Source organism: Salvelinus namaycush, unplaced genomic scaffold (genome assembly GCF_016432855.1).
Source record: "Salvelinus namaycush isolate Seneca unplaced genomic scaffold, SaNama_1.0 Scaffold7, whole genome shotgun sequence".
Taxonomy (NCBI): domain Eukaryota; kingdom Metazoa; phylum Chordata; class Actinopteri; order Salmoniformes; family Salmonidae; genus Salvelinus; species Salvelinus namaycush.
Window position 1 is genome coordinate 700,253 of NW_024061419.1, and position 20,131 is coordinate 720,383.

The 20,131-nt window shown below is 42.1% G+C and overlaps 1 protein-coding gene across 1 annotated transcript; it reads left to right on the forward strand.

Annotated features, from left to right (window-relative positions):
• The first annotated feature begins 1,329 nt into the window (after window positions 1–1,329).
• On the forward strand, window positions 1,330–19,634 carry LOC120042494 (zinc finger protein 501-like). The gene is made up of 4 exons (XM_038987327.1): window positions 1,330–1,335; window positions 1,709–2,330; window positions 17,654–17,721; window positions 17,791–19,634. Exons 1-4 carry the CDS (start codon window positions 1,330–1,332, stop codon window positions 18,625–18,627), a joined length of 1,533 nt encoding a protein of 510 aa, XP_038843255.1. The 3' UTR covers window positions 18,628–19,634.
• Window positions 19,635–20,131: the final 497 nt, after the last annotated feature.

Consider the following 20,131-nt stretch of genomic DNA (forward strand, 5'->3'; position numbering starts at 1 on the left):
TCGCAGTGGCAGACCACGTGTAACAACACCTGCACAGGATCGGTACATCCGAACATCACACCTGCGGGACAGGTACAGGATGGCAACAACAACTGCCCGAGTTACACCAGGAATGCACAATCCCTTCATTCAGTGCTCAGACAGCCTATGGAGGACAAAGAGAGAGTGGACTGAGGGCTTGTAGGCCTGTTATAAGGCAGGTCATCACCAGACATCACCGGCAACAACGTTGCCTATGGGCACAGACCCACCGTCGCTGGACCAGACTGGACTGGCAAAAAGTGCGCTTCACTGCCGAGTCGCGGTTTTGTCTCACCAGGGGTGATGGTCGGATTCGCGTTTATCGTCGAAGGAATGAGCGTTACACTGAGGCCTATACTCTGGATCGGGATCGATTTGGAGGTGGAGGGTCTGGGGCGGTGTCACAGCATCATCGGACTGAGCTTGTTGTCATTGCAGACAATCTCAACGCTGTGCGTTACTGGGAAGACATCCTCCTCCCTCATGTGGTACCCTTCCTGCAGGCTCATCCTGACACGACCCTCCAGCATGACAATGCCACCAGCCATACTGCTCGTTCTGTGCACGATTTCCTGCAAGACAGGAATGCCAGTGTTCTGCCATGGCCAGCAAAGAGCCCGGATCTCAATCCCATTGAGCACGTCTGGAACCTGTTGGATCGGAGGGTGAGGGCTAGGGCCATTCCCCCCCCAGAAATGTCCGGGAACTTGCAGGTGCCTTGGTGGAAGAGTGGGGTAACATCTCACAACAAGCACTGGCAAATCTGGTGCAGTCCATGAGGAGGAGATGCACTGCAGTACTTAATGCAGCTGGTGGCCACACCAGATACTGACTTTTGATTTTGAACCCCCCTTTGTTCAGGGGCACATTATTCAATTTCTGTTAGTCACATGTCTGTGAAACGTGTTCAGTTTATGTCTGTTGTTGAATCTTGTGTAAATATTTGTATGAACACATGTTTGCTGAAAATAAACGCAGTTGACAGTGAGAGGACGTTTATTTTTTTTGCTGAGTTTATATATAGTTACTATCAGTTTTAGGAACATCTACCCAAAAAATGTCACCCTATTTTTTACTTTACCCAAAAAGTTCACGACATCAGCGTTTAGTAAAAATGTTGAACATTTGTGAACGTCTAAATAAATTGGACCTTTTAAATAGCGTTTCGAACCCTTTCGACAACGGGGAGATGTTACTGATGTGCTTTGTGTCTTCGACATAAAAACTAGTTTTGGACTTCCACGCAAAATTACTTTACTTATTTTTGGTTCAAGGAAGTGTATAGGTCGGATTCTGTATCATATAGCTATGAAGGTTATATATTTAGAACCACCTGCTCGACTGGATTCCAGCGATGTCTGTCTTGAGTGTCCGAGAACTGTTTATTTTTTGTTTTCTGACTTGTAAAACAGGATGAATAAAATAAGTAATGTAAACATATCAGTAATTACCAGGAAGCTCTACATTTGTTTTAAAATCACACCAAGATTGTTAAAACTGGCCTCAGGTTATTGAGAGATCTGATTTACCCTTGTAGCAAGGCTGTTTTATCATGTGGAGGTTTCATTCAGGTCTCTTTAAATAAACACTCTGTTTGTCTTTGACAGGAGAAAGACCAGACTCCGAGGAACCAGAGCCAGAGACGTCCAAACCAGCAAGAGGACACCACTGCTTCCACTGTGGAAAGGGTTTTAAACAGTTACGGGACCTGAAACAACATGAGAGAATACATACAGGAGAAAAGCCTTACCACTGCGCCCAGTGTGGAAAGAATTTTAACCACAAAGGATACCTGAAACAACACGAGAGAATACACACAGGGGAGAAGCCTTACCACTGCTCCCAGTGTGGAAAGAGCTATAACCAGAGAGGATACCTGAAAAAACATGAGAGAATACACACAGGGAGTTTTAACCAGAAAGGACACCTGATCCAACATGAGAGAATACACCCAGCTGTGAAGCCATACCACTGCTCACAGTGTGCAAAGAGTTTTACAAGGTTAGGGGGCCTGAAGATTCATGAGACAATACATACAGGAGAAAAGCCGTACCACTTCTCCCAGTGTGGAAAGGGTTGTAACCACTTAAGTGGCTTGAAAAGACATGAGAGAATACACACAGGGGAGAAGCCTTACTACTGCTCCCAGTGTGGAAAAAGTTTTACCCAGTTATGTAACCTGAAAACACATGAGAGAATACACACAGGGGAGAAGCCTTACCATTGCTCCCAGTGTGAAAAGAGTTTTAAGGAGTTAGGTAACCTGAGAAGACATGAGATTAACCACACAGGAGGTAAGGATGTAGGCTGTTGAACAGTAGGACATACGAAAGATGTAGGCCTCTGAACAGTAGGACATAGGACAGCAGAATGCCCAATACATTGTGGGAAAGTAGTCCTTCTTTCGTTCTTAATGCGTTTGAGCCAATCGGTTGTGATGTGACAAGGTAGGGGTGTTATACAGAAGATAGCCCTATTTGTTAAAAGGTTAAGTAAATATCATGGCAAGAACAGCTCAAATAAGCAAAGAGAAACGACAGTCCATCATTACTTTAAGACATGAAGTCAGTCAATCCGTTTCATTGTCAAGAACTTTGAAAGTTTTTTTCAAGTACAGTCGCAAAAACCATCAAGCGCTATGATGAAACTGGCGCTCATGAGGACCGCCACAGGAAAGGAAGACCCAGAGTTACTTCTGCTGCAGAGGATAAGTTCATTAGAATTACCAGACTCAGAAATTGCAGCCCAAATAAATGCTTCACAGAGTTCAAGAGACACATCTCAAAATCAACTGTTCAGAGAAGACTGCGTGAATCAGGCCTTCATGGTCGAATTGCTGCAAAGAAATCACTAAAGGGTCACCACTAAGAATAAGAAACGTGCTTGGGCCAAGAAACACGAGCAATGGACATTAGACTGGTGGACATCTGTCCTTTGGTCTAATTAGTCCAAATTTGAGATGTTTAATTCCAACCACCATGTCTTTGTGAGATGCAGAGTAGGTGAACGGATGATCTCCGCATGTGTGGTTCCCACTGTGAAGCATGGAGGAGGAGGTGTGCGGGTGCTTTGCTGTTGACACTGTCAGTGATTTTATTTTGAGTTAATGGCACACTTAACCAGCATGGCTACCACAGCATTCTGCAGCGATATAGCATCTGTTTTGGGCTTAGTGGGACTATCATTTGTTTTTCAACAGGACATTGACCCAACACACCTCCAGGCTGTGTACGGGCTATTTGACCAAGAAGGAGAGTGATGGAGTGCTGCATCAGATGACCTGGCCTCCACAATCACCAGACCTCAATCCAATTGAGATGGTTTGGGATGAATTGGACCGCAGAGGTTAGGAAAAGTGGCCAACAAGTTATCAGCATGTGTTGGAACTCCTACAAGACTGTTGGAAAAGCATTCCAGGTGAAGCTGGTTGAGAGAATGCCAAGAGTGTGCAAAGCTGTCATCAAGGCAAAGGTTGGCAATTTTGAGAAATCAAAAATATTTTTTAATTTGTTTAACACTTTTTTTGGTTACTACATGATTCCATGTGTTATTTCATAGTTTTGATGTCTTCACTATTATTCTACAATGTAGAAAATAGTCAAAATAAAGAAAAACCCTTGAATGAGTAGGTGTGTCCAAACTTTTGACTGGTGCTGTACATAAAATCCCCTGGCAACCGCTCCAATTGACATTCCTGCAGTCAGCATGAGACATCTGTGTTGTGTGACAAAACTGCACATTTTCGAGTGGCCTTTTATTATCCCCAGCACAAGGTGCACCTGTGTAATAATCAAGCTGTTCAATCAGCTTCTTGATATGCCACACCTGTCAGGTGGATGGATTATCTTGGCAAAGGATAAATGTTCACTAACAGGGATGTACCACTGCTCCCATTGTGGAAAGAGTTTTAACATGTTAGGAAACATGAAATATCATGAGCGAAATACACACGGGGAGAAGCCATACCATTGCGTTCAGTGTGGAAGGAGTTTTACGGAGTTAGGGAAGCAGAAAGCTCATGAGCGTATACACAGGGAGAAAGAAGCCTTACAAATTTCCCTTTTCAATCCAAGGTGCTACCCAGAACGAAGGCACCGTCCACCAGACAGACTGGACTTATAAATAAACACAAACAAAAACTAACTGTTCAAGTTCAAATTAAAGGATGCAAAATAACAACAAGTTCTGGGACATGTTTCAGTTGTGGTTTGGTTAAAGTCTGATTGAATAAGAGAAGGAATGTTCTGTTAATTACTGATGTCCCCTTTAAGAACGGAGCACCCTTGGTCATGCGCAGTGTTGTTCTATGTTAATCTGGTACTAACTCGTTTTAGTAAATGTGAAGCTGCAGTTCCATTCCTTGTATGCGGAGTCTTATGATATAAATAAGTAATAAGAGCTAAGACAAAGAGACACTACAGTTATTATAGAAATATTTGCTTATAAAGCCGTTTCCACAGCCATTTCTCGCTTAGACATGTTTTACTGACACAAAAAGACTACTAACAACTTGTGCAGATCCTGTTTCCGTCAGCCCGGTCATTACTTTTGAAATGGTTGGATCAATGTCCACCTTCATGATATGGATGAAGCCTGATTTGGAATGTCTGAGTAGTTCTATCTGATGTCATAATACACCCCTCTGATAATCAAGTGATATTTGGAATGTCTGAGTAGTTCTATCTGATGTCATAATACACCCCTCTGATAATCAAGTGATATTTGGAATGTCTGAGTAGTTCTATCTGATGTCATAATACACCCCTCTGATAATCAAGTGATATTTGGAATGTCTGAGTAGTTCTATCTGATGTCATAATACACCCCTCTGATAATCAAGTGATATTTGGAATGTCTGAGTAGTTCTATCTGATGTCATAATACACCCCTCTGATAATCAAGTGATATTTAGAATGTCTGAGTAGTTCTATCTGATGTCATAATACACCCCTCTGATAGTGTTACATTAGTTTCAATGCCATACAACTCTCCTTCCGTGGTCTCCAACTGCTCTTAAATACAAGTAAAACTAAATGCATGCTCTTCAACCGATCGCTGCCTGCACCTGCTCGCCCGTTCAGCATCACTACTCTGGACGGTTCTAACTTAGAATATGTGGAAAACTACAAATACCCAGGTGTCTGGTTAGACTGTAAACTCTCCTTCCAGACTCACATAAAACATCTCCAATCCAAAGTTAAATCTAGAATTGTCTTCCTATTTCGCAACAAAGCATCCTTGCTGCCAAACATACCCTTGTAAAACTGACCATCTTACCGATCCTCGACTTTGGCGATGTCATTTACAAAATAGCCTCCAATACCCAACTCAATAAATTGGATGCAGTCTATCACAGTGCCATCCGTTTTGTCACCAAAGCCCCATATACTACCCACCACTGCGACCTGTACACTCTCGTTGGCTGGTTGTATACAGCCTCCACATTGACTCAGTACTGCTACCTCCTGTATATAGCCTCCACATTGACTCTGTATTGGTATCCACTGTATATAGCCTCCACATTGACTCTGTACTGGTACCCCCTGTATATAGCCTCCACATTGACTCTGTACTGGTACCCCCTGTATATAGCCTCCACATTGACTCTGTACCGGTACCCCCTGTATATAGCCTCCACACTGACTCTGAACCGGTACCTCCTGTATATAGCCTCCACATTGACTCTGTACCAGTACCTCCTGTATATAGCCTCCACATTGACTCTGTACCGGTACCCCCTGTATATAGCCTCCACATTGACACTGTCCTGTCACCGCCTGTATATAGCCTCCACATTGACTCTGTACCGGTACCCTCTGTATTTAGCCTCCACATTCACTCTGTACCGGTTCCCCCTGTATATAGCCTCCACATTGACACTGCACCGGTACCACCTGTATATAGCCTCCACATTGACACTGTACGGGTACCGCCTGTATATAGCCTCCACATTGACTCTGTACCGGTACCCCCTGTATATAGCCTCCACGTTGACCCTGTACTGGTACCCTCTGTATTTAGCCTCCACATTGACTCTGTACCTGTACCCCCTGTATATAGCCTCCACATTGTCTCTGTACCGTTATCCCCTGTATATAGCCTCCACATTGACTCTGTACTGGTACCCCCTGTATATAGCCTCCACATTGACTCCGTACTGGTACCCCCTGTATATAGCCTCCACATTGACTCTGTACCGTTATCCCCTATATACAGCCTCCACATTGACTCTGTACTGGTACCCCCTGTATATAGCCCCCACATTGACTCTGTACTGGTCCCCCATGTATATAGCCTCCACATTGACTCTGTACTGGTCCCCCATGTATATAGCCTCCACATTGACTCTGTACCGGTACCCCCTGTATATAGCCTCCACATTGACTCTGTACCGGTACCCCCTGTATATAGCCCCCACATTGACTCTGTACTGGTCCCCCATGTATATAGCCTCCACATTGACACTGTCCTGTCACCGCCTGTATATAGCCTCCACATTGACTCTGTACTGGTACCCCCTGTATATAGCTCCACATTAACTCTGTACTGGTACCCCCTGTATATAGCTCCATATTAACTCTGTACTGGTACCCCATGTATATAGCCTCTACATTGACTCTGTACCGCTACCCCCTGTATATAGCCTCCACACTGACTCTGTACCGGTACCCCCTGTATATAGCCTCCACATTGACTCTGTAACGGTACCCCCTGTATATAGCCTCCACGTTGACACTGCACCGGTACCCCCTGTACATAGCCTCCACATTGACACTGTACGGGTACCGCCTGTATATAGCCTCCGCATTGACTCTGTACTGGTACCCCCTGTATATAGCCTCCACAATTCCTCCTTTGGCCGCCTCTCCTTCCAGTTCTCTGCTGCCAATGACTGGAAAGAACTACAAAAATCTCTGAAACTGGAAACACTTATCTCCCTCACTAGCTTTAAAGCACCAGCTGTCAGAGCAGCTCACAGATCACTGCACTTGTACATAGCCCATCTATAAATAGCCCAAACCACTACCACTTCCCCTACTGTATTTATTTATTTATTGTGCTCCTTTGCACCCCAGTATTTCTACTTTGCACACTCATCTACTGTCAAATCTACCATTCCAGTGTTTTAATTGCTATATTGTATTTACTTCGCCACCATGGCCTATTTATTGCCTTTACCTCCCTTATCTCACCTCATTTGCTCACATTGAATATAGACTTATTTTTCTACTGTATTATTGACTGTATGTTTGTTTTACTCCATGTGTCACTCTGTGTTGTTATATGTGTCGAACTGCTTTGCTTTATCTTGGCCAGGTCGCAGTTGTAAATGACAACTTGTTCTCAACTTGCCTACCTGGTAAAATAGAGGTGAAATAAAAAATTAAATAAATATCCACCTTCATGATATGGATTAAGCCTGATTTGGAATGTCTGAGTAGTTCTATATGATGTCATAATACACCCCTCTGATAGTGATACATTTGCTCCATTGTTTCCATTTCAGTTGGTTTCCCACTCTGATGATTTATATCTGACAGAGGGGCTTTAAATGAATAGTATGGTGACATCTTAGTGGGGCTTGAAATGAATAGGATTATTAATCATAAACTCCTATAGCAATAATACACTGCAGCTTTGACATCAAGAAGAGAATGGGCTGATGGGTGGTGGTGCCATTACTGGACATAGTAACATATTAACTTTGTGCTGTTGATGTATTGCCACTAATAATATTATTTAAGAGAGTCTGAAACTCTGCTCCTAACAAGGAGATGAAGTACATCATGTTTCAATCACAGCTTCTGGAACTCTTCAGAACTTGTCTGATGTGCAGCGAAGGTGCCATGGACGGTGATGAAGGCTGTGGGAATGAACATAGTGTTGTCACTATGGAAGAGGGAGCAGGAAGCTGTCATCCAGTCTCTCAGAAACCCATGTTGATCCATCAGTGTTGTCACTATGGAAGAGGGAGCAGGCAGCCGTCATCCAGTCTCTCAGAAACCCATGTTGAGCCATCAGTGTTGTCACTATGGAAGAGGGAGCAGGCAGCCGTCATCCAGCCTCTCAGAAACCCATGTTGAGCCATCAGTGTTGTCACTATGGAAGAGGGAGCAGACAGCCATCATCCAGTCTCTCAAGGACAAAGGTGCAGCACTGGTGTTAGTAGCTGATGACAGAAGTGACAGCCTGGACACACAGCAAAGTTTGACTCGATCAGTGTTGTTGAGCAGAGAATCAACCAGGTTGTCCATGTCGAAAGTTATTCAGGTGTATAATAAAATATTTTTCTTCTATTCTGTTATTCAATTAGAAAATGTACTCTGAATGAGAACAAGCACATCTGTGAGCGTTATACATTATAACATCGATTGACTAAATGATGACGTTGACAGCTTTGCAATAAAACCAGGATCGGAGTCAATTCCATTTTAATTCCAGTCAATTCAGAAAGTAAACCAAATTCCACATTTTCCTCATTGAAAACCATAGAAGAGAATTGGCATTTTCAGTTTACTTCCTGAATGCAGAATGGCAGTGAGATGCCATCCTCCTCCTCACATCCAGCCTGTTCCTGATATTCTGGTCTACATACACCAATGCAGAATGGCAGTGAGATGCCACCCTCCTTCTCACATCCAGCCTGTTCCTGATATTCTGGTCTACATACAGCACCACAATCACTTACATTGCATTCGGGAGGTATTCAGACCTCTTGACTTTTTCCACATTTTGTTATGTTACAGCCATATTCTAAAATTGATTAAATTGGGATGTGTTCCTCTTCAATCTACACACAACACCCCTTAATGATAAAGCAAAGACAGGGTTTTAGACATTTTTGCAAATGTATTTTATAATTAAAAACTGAAATATAACATTTACATAAGTATTCAGACCCTTTACTCAGTACTTTGTTGAAGCACCTTTGGCAGCAATTACAGGCTCGAGTATTCTTGGGTACACCTGTATTTTTCTCACATTCTTCTCTGCAGATCCTCTCAAGCTCTGTCAGGTTGGATGGGGAGCGTCGCTGCACAGCTATTTTCAGGTCTCTCCAGAGACGTTCGATCGGGTTCAAGTCCGGGCTCTGGCTGGGCCACTCAAGGACATTCAGAGACTTGTCCCGAAGCCACTTCTGCGTTGTCTTGTCTGTGTGCTTAGGGTTGTTGTTCTGTTGGAAGGTGAACCTTTGTCCCAGTCTGAGGTCCTGAGTGCTCTGGAGCAGGTTTTCATCAATGATCTCTCTGTATTTTATTTATTTATTATTTATCCTTTATTTAACTAGGCAAGTCAGTTAAGAACAAATTCTTATTTACAATGACGGCCTACTAAAAGGCAAAAGGCCTCCTACGGCGGCTGGGATTCAAAATAAGAATACATCTGCTCTGTTCATCTTTCCATTCGATCCTGACTAGTCTCCCAGTCCCTGCCGCTGAAAAACAACCCCACAGCATGATGCTGCCACCACCATGCTTCACCGTATTTGCTCTGTTGTTTACAGGATGATTTGTATCTTATAGAGCGTGGCTTTAAGGGAAAAGTACCGTCACATCTAGATAAAAACGAATGTGAAAAATAAACAGAGAAAATGTGTGTTAACACACTACCTATTCATATAAGTATTTATTCATCATCTACATATTCATATTACGCATCTACGTTTGTGTACAGGAACGTATTATTTGTAAGACGTAAGAGAAAAAACATCAGCTTATTGTTAAATTATTATGACGTTCTTTCCAGTACAAAAAGTGTAGTAATTATTGTTTCCAAACTGCGTTACCCACTCCAGCCAGCAGATGGCGGATGTGCGTCTTTCAGTTGATGCTTCTTGCGTGACGTATAATTTACTGGACAGGATTCTTCTTCAGCAACAACAACGCGGCTACTCTTTCAACCACCTACGTAGCTTGCTAGCCAACATAAAACTGAAAGATTGACGCTTTAGACCATGTTAATGTACATTAGCTAATCTCAGTGTTGTAAACACAATTCTGTTGACGTATTAACTGGTTAATTTTAACCTAATTTGCCTGTTCAATTTGCAAACTTGTTAAAGATTGATGCTGAGCCTAGCACTAGGCTAGTCGCTAATGCTAACTAGCTACCTAACATCCCCGACCATGAGTTCACTAAACTACTCATCCCCTGCTAAAGAAGAGGAGGTCTGCTGTACGGAGAAAGAAGCCCTGGCGCTGAACAATGTTGTGGAAGAAGAAGAGGAGGGTATTACAGTGAAAGGAGAGAAAGAACCTTTCAGAATGAAAAAGGAGGAAGAAGAGGTTGTTATAGTGAAGGAAGAAGAGGCTGTTATAGTGAAGGAAGAAGAGGCTGTTATAGTGAAGGAAGAAGAGGTTGTTATAGTGAAGGAAGAAGAGAAAGAACCTTTCAGAATGAAAAAGGAGGAAGAAGAGGTTGTTATAGTGAAGGAAGAAGAGGCTGTTATAGTGAAGGAAGAAGAGGTTGTTATAGTGAAGGAAGAAGAGGCTGTTATAGTGAAGGAAGAAGAGGCTGTTATAGTGAAGGAAGAAGAGAAAGAACCTTTCAGGATGAAAAAGGAGGAAGAGGAGGCTATCACAATAAAGGTGAAGATGGAAGACGTTTTTGGAGTGAAAGAGGAGGAGACAGATTATCTCATTATCACCAGTGAGTACTGTCTTAAAAGCAGGGGCACAAACTATGCAGTTGTTGAACTGTGGGGCATTCTACTGAAGTTCTACACTTGAATATGTTTTGAGCAAGGATGCCAACAAACAACGCATACACAGTTGTATAGCGGCAGAATAGGATACCGGGTAGGGAGTGGGCTATTTCATTAGGTTTTTCACTCACCACGTTTATTCTGAAAAATGTCTGTCCTCACTCACTTATTAAGAATAAGCTACATGGTGAGTTGATGCCCTTTTGGCAGCTAGTTAGCTAGGTGAATTGATCATGCTACTTTGTATGCGTTGTTTGTTGGCATCCTTGTCATTTACAAAGTTTTTGGAATAGATTCGTGTTTGAACGATCCACAAATTATACCCACCCGTTTCCTACTGTATACATTCTTAAAGGTTCAATCTGCCATTGGTACATTTATTTTGGGGACTTTTAAATTAGATTTAATTAATTAAATAGACGGTTATAAGTTGACTGTCTGTTTGATGTTGTCATTCAAGCAGGAGAGAGATGTGACGATGGTGGATCCTCTGGGGAGCCTCAACAACATCCTGATGCTGACGAGGCAGAGAAGAGTCTCTCCAGATCAGAACACCAGATGGTACAGCTTGGTCTGGTCTAGCATACAGCCTGCTCTATCGGGGGCTGGGTTTCTGTAAAGACACTTTATGACAACAGTTACATCAGCATCCATAATGATATGTATCTGTGTCCCCTCCTTATGGTTACCAGGACAACGCTAGCCCTTCCCCCCTCCCAGAGTCCCCGTTTCGTGTCTCTCCCGGTAGCGCCTTACTGCTGGGTATGAAGAGGTTGTCTGTGCTGCTGGTGGACTGCAGGAAAACAACGGTGCTGAGTGGAACCGTGAGAGGAGGAGAAGAGAAGAAAGGATCAGATTTGACTCAACAAAGTAAGGGTTGTAGTTCAGTTTGAACAAATAAAATAGATCTGCCCACTGGTATCTGTTACCAGGACAACCAGCAGAGTTCTGTTAGTTGACAGGAAGATATACTGGTATCTGTTACCAGGACAACCAGCAGAGTTCTGTTAGTTGACAGGAAAATAGACTGGTATCTGTTACCAGGACAACCAGCAGAGTTCTGTTAGTTGACAGGAAGATAGACTGGTATCTGTTACCAGGACAACCAGCAGAGTTCTGTTAGTTGACAGGAAGATAGACTGGTGGATATGGATGTTATGAATATCATAACACTGAAAAAGGATTCTGCCAATGAAAAGAGAGAAACCAATAGACCATATAAAACCTTGATGAAAGTTAGCTTTGGAGAAAAAGTTTCAATGATCCGTTGTAAGGTGCTTGTTTTACAAAAACTTTTCCTTAAAACATTATGGATGTTACATTGCCTGTCCCAGTCAACTCCCCTATCTTTATAAGACTGTATAACAGGCAAACTAAACTCAAGACACTGTTAATTAATTAACTAATACTGGAGGAAAGCTGTGATCAGGCTGCCCACTCAAGAGAAAGCTTTGAACTGTAACCAGTGCCGGCAACCTTGTTCAGGTTATCAATCAACCTACCAGGGTAGTTACAAACAGTAAAGAAATTAAATCATCAACATATTTTGATCATATCTTTACTGATGCTGCAGAAATTTGTTTGGTTTGTTAGGTTATTTTTTTTCACAGTAAATAACTCACGGACACTAGAGAAGCTTTAACCAAGTTTAATTATTTCCAAAGGTTATGTACAGCTGTAATTCAGACAACCCAACATTTGTTCCATCCAGATATATATCTCACTTAAGACACTCCTCCTTCTCTCCAATCCTTACATCTTATGGTTCCACAGGAAGAGAGTAAAGAGGGTAACAGGATACCAAACCTTTATCTCCCTGATGAGAATCTGTCCTGACCTCAACCCCTCCTTCATCTAATCCACAGATGGCTGTAAAAACTGTTAAATCCACATGGATTGATGAGGAATTTAAAAATGGTATTTACATTTACATTTAAGTCATTTAGCAGACGCTCTTATCCAGAGCGACTTACAAATTGGTGGATTTACCTTATGATATCCAGTGGAACAGCCGCTTTACAATAGTGCATCTAAATCTTTTAGGGGGGGGGGGGGGGGGGGGGTTAGAAGGATTACTTTATCCTATCCTAGGTATTCCTTCAAGAGGTGGGGTTTCAGGTGTCTCCGGAAGGTGGTGATTGACTCCGCTGACCTGGCGTCGTGAGGGAGTTTGTTCCACCATTGGGGTGCCAGAGCAGCGAACAGTTTTGACTGGGCTGAGCGGGAACTGTACTTCCTCAGTGGTAGGGAGGCGAGCAGGCCAGAGGTGGATGAACGCCGTGCCCTTGTTTGGGTGTAGGGCCTGATCAGAGCCTGAAGGTACTGAGGTGCCGTTCCCCTCACAGCTCCGTAGGCAAGCACCATGGTCTTGTAGCGGATGCGAGCTTCAACTGGAAGCCAGTGGAGAGAGCGGAGGAGCGGGGTGACGTGAGAGAACTTGGGAAGGTTGAACACCAGACGGGCTGCGGCGTTCTGGATGAGTTGTAGGGGTTTAATGGCACAGGCAGGGAGCCCAGCCAACAGCGAGTTGCAGTAATCCAGACGGGAGATGACAAGTGCCTGGATTAGGACCTGCGCCGCTTCCTGTGTGAGGCAGGGTCGTACTCTGCGAATGTTGTAGAGCATGAACCTACAGGAACGAGTCACCGCCTTGATGTTAGTTGAGAACGACAGGGTGTTGTCCAGGATCACGCCAATGTTCTTAGCGCTCTGGGAGGAGGACACAATGGAGTTGTCGGTATGATGAAGAGGGAGGCAAAAGAGATGGCAAATAGGTCTGGCTGTATAACTGATTGGCAAACGTATTGCAAATTGAGAAATCATGTGACTAAACTGAATAAAAAGAAGAAACTACACTATGAAACAAAGATAAATGACATGAAGAATGATTTTAAAAAGCTTTGGAGCACCTTAAATGAAATTTTGGGCAAAAAAATCAACAATGACATGTCACTGGTGTCTGAGAACGTGGATGGAAAATGATTGAGGATAATCGCGGCCGATATTGCCACTTCTATTCGCATTATCTTCAATTTAAGCCTACTAGAAAGTGTGTTCCCTCAGGCTTGGAGGGAAGCTAAAGTCATTCCACTACCCAAGAATAGTAAAGCTCCCTTTACTGGCTTAAATAGCCGACCAATCAACCTGTTACCAACCCTTACATTTAAAAAAAATAAATGTTGTTTGGCCAGATACAATGCTATTTTACAGTAAACAAATTGAGACTTTCAGCTTATAGGGAAGTTCATTCAACAAGCACAGCACTTACAAATGACTGATTGGCTGAGAGAAATTGATGATAAAAATATTGTTGGGGCTGTTTTGTTAGACTTCAGTGCGGCTTTTGACATTATCGATCGTAGTCTGCTGCTGAAAAAAACATATGGCTTTACACCCCCTGCTATATTGTGGATAAAGAGTTTTTTTATTTCAAAGTAAACTTTATTTAACTAGGCAAGTCAGTTAAGAACAAATTATTTTTTTCAATGACGGCCTAGGACTGCCTTGTTCAGGGGCAGAACGACAGAGTTTGACCTTGTCAGCTCGGGGATTCGATCCAGCAATGTTTCGGTTACTGGCCTACCGCTCTAACCACTAGGCTACCTGCCGCCCCAGAGCTACCTGTCTAACAGAACACAGTGTTCTTTAATGGAAGCCTGTACAACAAAATCAAGGTAGAATCAGGAATTCCCCAGGGCAGCTGTTTGGCACCTTCTTTTTTCAATCTTTACCAACAACATGCCAATGACATTTGAGTTAAGCCAGTGTGTCTATGTATGCGGATGACTCAACACTGTACACGTCAGCTACTACAGCGACTGAAATGACTGCAACACTTAACATAGAGCTGCAGTTAGTTTCAGAATGGGTGGCAAGGAATAAGTTAGTCCTAAATATTTCAGATTACCTTAAGTTACATGGCCTACTATGCTAATTCTGTAGCGGTATTGTTAGAGGGGGGTAAAGATAAAGATTTTGTTGGGGCGCCAGGCAGGTATTAACCCTAGTTATTAAAGTTAGTTATTACCTATTATAACATTATTATTATAAATATGATTAAAACCGAAAGGATGAGAGTAGAATAGATAGAGTAGCGCTTCCAGACACATTCTAAACATGATGGAGTCTTAAAGGAGGACTGTAGCATCATGAGGTGGTCACCTGAAATGCATTTCAATTAACATGTGTGCCTTTTTAGAAGTTAAGTTGTGGAATTTCTATCCTTAATAACTTCTTATTGTAACGGCAGTCCTCCTCCTCTTCATCAGACGAGGAGGAGTATTGAGGGAACCAAGGCGCAGCGTAGTGAAAAGACATATTTTATTAACGAAACACGAACTTGATTAAACTAACAAAAACAACAAACGGTGTAGACAGACCTAGACGACGTACTTACATCAAATAAGAAAAACGCACGAATAGGAACATAGGCTACACAAACCGAACAAACCGTAAACAGTCCCGCGTGGTGTACAGACACAGACACGGAAGACAATCACCCACAACGAACACTGTGACAACGCCTACCTAAATATGACTCTTAATTAGAGGAACGCCAAACACCTGCCTCTAATTAGGGGCTATACCAGGCAACCCAAAACCAACACAGAAACAGAAAACATAGAATGCCCACCCAACCTCACGTCCTGACCAACTAACACACATAACAAACTAACAGAAATAGGTCAGGAACGTGACACTTATGGCTGCAAGGCAAAGTGTTGAGTAGCCAGTGAAATCGTGCCCATTTCAAACGGCCTCCTACTCAAATCTTGCTCGTACAATATGAATATTATTATTCTTTTTGGATAGAAAACACTTTCTAGTTTCTAAAAGAGTTGGAATTATTTCTCTGAGTGAAACAGAAGTCCTTCTGCAGCACTTTTCCTGACCAGGAAGTAAAATGTCAGAAATCGATGCTCTTTTCAATTTGATGCCTATACATGGTCTTAACACTTAGGAGTCTGCTGACAATCTATACGCCTTCCTATTGGTGTAAAGAGGATGTCAGAGAATAAATTTTTCTGCTCATCTTGTTCTGTGGTGGAAAAAAAACTATTTCTTTGTCCTGACCGTCCACTTCCGGTACTCTGGAGGAAGTGGGATGGACTTCTGTTTTGCCTTGGTAAAGAACGGCTAACGTCTCCGGCTCGAATTCTTTTTGCTACATGTGACCATATCATCGTAATGTATGTTTTTTCAATATAGTTTAATCAGATTATTGAAACTTTATTCGGGAGTTTTGCCGTGTTCCGTCCTCTGACTGTGTTTACGTTGGAGAAATTTATGCCACTACGCTAGTGCCAATGCTAATTGAAGAGGGACATTTGCCATTCTGAATCGAAACAACAACTCATCTGGACAGAGTACACGTTCTTCAACATTCTGATGAAAGATCAGCAAAAGTAAGACCCATTTTATGATGTTATTTCATATATCTGTCGTGCATGTGAATTGGCCGTGGGCGCCCAATTATTTATGTCTATTGTAGCTACGCTAATATAGCGATACATTTTGTTTGCGCTGTAAAACATTTAATAAATCGGAAATATTGTTTGGAATCACAAGATGCCTGTCTTTCAATTGCTGCAGACTATGTATTTTTCAGAAATGTTTTATGATGAGTAATTAGCTATTTGACGTTGGTGTCTGTAAATATTATGGCTGCTTTTGGTGCAATTTCGGATTGTAGCTGAAATGTAAACTATGGTTTATACATGAAATATGCAAATTTTTCGAACAAAACATATGCTATACAATAAATATGTTATCAGACTGTCATCTGATGAATTTGTTTCTTGGTTAGTGGCTATTTATATCTTTATTTGGTCGAATTTGTGATAGCACCTGATGGAGTAAGAAACTGATGGAGTTAGAAAAAGTTGTGTCTTTTGCTAACGTGGTTAGCTAATAGATTTACATATTTTGTCTTCCCTGTAAAACATTTAAAAAATCGGACATGTTGGCTTGATTCACAAGATGTGCACCTTTCATCTGGTGTCTTGGACTTGTTAATGTGTGAAAGTTAAATATTTAAAAAAAATAGATTTTGAATTTCGCGCCGTGCACTTTGAGCTGGATGTTGTCATAAGTGTACCGGTGTCGGGCTGCCCCCGTAAAAGGTTAAGCTTTAATTTGGTGTATTGCACTTGTGAATGCATGGAAGTTAAATTTTTCTAATAAATAAATATATATTTTGCGCTCTGCAATTTCACCGGATGTTGTCGAAACGTTCCACTAGCGGAACCCCTAGCCATAACAGGTTTTAATGTGTTTGAGCCAATCAGTTGTGTTGTGACAAGGTAGGGGTGGTATACAGAAGATAGCCCTATTGGGTAAAAGACGAAGTTCATATTATGTCAAGAACAGCTCAAATAAGCAAAGAGAAACAACAGTCCATCATTACTTTAAGGACCACCACAGGAATGGGAGACCCAGAGTTACTTCTGATGCATAAGTTCATTAGAGTTACCAGCCTTAGAAATTGCAGCCCAAATAAATGCTTCACAAAGTTCAAGTTCTTTGTATCTTGTGCTTTGTATCTTCGACGTAAAAACAAGTTTTGGACTTCCACACAAAATTACTTCTTTAGTTATTTTATGTTCAAGGAAGTGTGTAGGTCACATTCTGTATCATACAGCTATGAAGTTATATATTTAGAATCACCTACTCGATTGGATTCTAGTGACGTCTGTGTCTTCAGTGTCCTAGAACTGTCTAGTTTTTTGTGTTCTGACTTGTAAAACAAGATGAATAAATAAGTAATGTAAACATAGCAGTAATTGCCAGGAAGCTCTACATTTGTTTTAAAATCACACTATAATTGTTAAAACTGGCCTCAGGTTATTGAGAGATCTGATTTAGGATTTACCCTCGTAGCAAGGTTGTTTTATCATGTGGAGTTTTCATTCGGGTCTCTATTTAAAGATAACACAGTGTCTTTGGCAGGAGAAAGACCAGACTCGGAGGAACCAAAGCCAGGGACGTCCAAACCAGCAAGACGGTACCAGTGCTCCCACTGTAGAAAGGGTTGTAACCGTTTATGGGACCTGAAACAACATGAGAAAATACATACAAGGGATAAGCCTTACCACTGCTCCCAGTGTGGAAAGAGTTTTAAGCTTTTAGGAACCCTTAAAGCTCATGAGAGAATACACACAGGGGATAAAATACACACAATGGAGAAGCCTTACCACTGCTCCCAGTGTGGGAAGTGTTTCAAACAGCCAGGGCATCTGAAACGGCATGAGAGAATACACACAGGGGAGAAGCCTTACCACTGCTCCCAGTGTGGAAAGTGTTTCAACCAGTCAGGGGAGCTGAAACAACATGAGAGAATACACACAGGGGAGAAGCCTTACCACTGCTCCCAGTGTGGGAAGTGTTTCAAACAACTAGGGCATCTGAAACGGCATGAGATAATACACACAGGGGAGAAGCCTTACCACTGCTCCCAGTGTGGAAAGTGTTTTAGCCAGTCAGGGGAGCTGAAACGGCACGAGAGAATACACACAGGGGAGAAGCCTTACCACTGCTCCCAGTGTGGAAAGTGTTTTAGCCAGTCAGGGGAGCTGAAACAACATGAGAGAATACACACAGGGGAGAAGCCTTACCACTGCTCCCAGTGTGGAAAGTGGTTCAGCCAGTCATGGGAGCTGAAACGGCACGAGAGAATACACACAGGGGAGAAGCCTTACCACTGCTCCCAGTGTGGAAAGTGTTTCAAGCAGTCAGGGGAGCTGAAACAACATGAGATAATACACACAGGGGAGAAGCCTTACCACTGCTCCCAGTGTGGACAGTATTTCAAGCAGTCAAGGGAGCTGAAACAACATGAGAGAATACACACAGGGGATAAGCCTTACCACTCATCCCAGGGTGCAAAGCTTTTGCCCATTTAGGAAGCCTGAAAGAACACATTAGACTGCACACAGAGCGGAGAATGCTTACAGAAGCCCAGACTGTGGGAAAACATATTACTCATAACAGTCACTTAAACGTCATTAGATAATCCACACAGGAGAGAGAAATTACTTCTCTTAGCGTGTATATTGATATTTCACATCACATTGACTTAAAATTCCTCAGAGAACATACGCAGTGCTCCTGTTGTATTATTGTTGACTGATAATGTTTTTACCTGTTTTCACCATATGAAATTGTTTCTTCCAATTATTGATAATACCTGTTAAGAAACTGATTGTTAGAACTGTTAAGGCTCCATGATGAGGAATTTAAAAACTGTATGGTCATTGGCAAAAATAGAAAAGAGTAGAGGGCCTGGAAAGAGTTTTAACCAGAAAGGACACCCAATCCAACACCTGAAAATACACACAGGGGTGAAGCCTTACCACTGCTCCCAGTGTGGAAAGGGTTGTAACCAGTTAAGGGACCTGAAAACACATGAAAGAATACACATAGGGGAGATGTCCTACCATTGCTCCCAGTTTGGAAAGCGGTTTACAATGTTAGGGACTCTGAGAATACATGAGAGAATACCTACAGGAGAAAAGCTGTACCACTGTTACCAGTGTGGAAAGAGTTTTTCCCACTTATGTCAACTGAAAACACATAAGTGAATACACACAGTCGAGAAGCCTTACCATTGCTCCCAGTGTTCAAAGCATTTTAACAAATTAGGAAGCCTTAAAAAACACACAAGACTGCACACAGAGGAGAAGGCTTACAAAATGCTCAGAATGGGAAAACATATTACTCATCACAGTCACTTAAACATCATGAGAGAATCCACGCAGAAGAGAAGAATTACTTGTATATTGATATTTCACATCACATTGACTTAAAATTCATCAGAGAACATACACAGTGCTCCCATTGTCTTATATTGTTGACTGATAATGTGTTTACTTGTTTTTACCATATGAAATTAAATGGTACAAGGTATACTTTTTTTTTAACGTTTGTTTTTATTAGAAAACATGAATTTAATATGGAGTATGTCAGTTTGAATATAAAGTAGATCAGGTTCCTTGTTTTAAATGGTCCTTTTTTTAAACTCTTTGTGTGTTTATCTGGGCGTGTCATTCCTCCAGCACTACAGATAATACAGTGATATTTGGATGTGATGCATTTGTTCCATTGTAAATACATTTGCATTGTTGGCCCACTGATGATTTAATGACATGAAAATATTCAGACTGTAATGGGAAATGTTAATTGTATGTGTGTCCACATAACTGATTATGTGACTAACCTTGTGAAACTGTCCTATTATAATCTCCTGTTCCTGGGAGTATCATTCTGTGTTGCAAACCAGCTGCACCTGTGTCCTTGTATGAATAAAGTCCCTCCCAGGAACAGGAAACTATAAAGATATGTGCTCATCACCCAATGCTTCAGGAATTCAGACTGTCTACACTGCGGTGTGTAACTCTGTTATTCTCT

What these genes read in the sequence shown, in the direction of transcription:
- LOC120042494 (XM_038987327.1), top strand. An exon ending in AGGAGGTAAGGATGTAGGCT is followed by an intron (nt 2,331 to 17,653) that starts GTTGAACAGTAG and finishes CTCTATTTAAAG; the next exon opens with ATAACACAGTGTCTTTGGCA. An exon ending in AGCCAGGGACGTCCAAACCA is followed by an intron (nt 17,722 to 17,790) that starts GCAAGACGGTAC and finishes AAACAACATGAG; the next exon opens with AAAATACATACAAGGGATAA.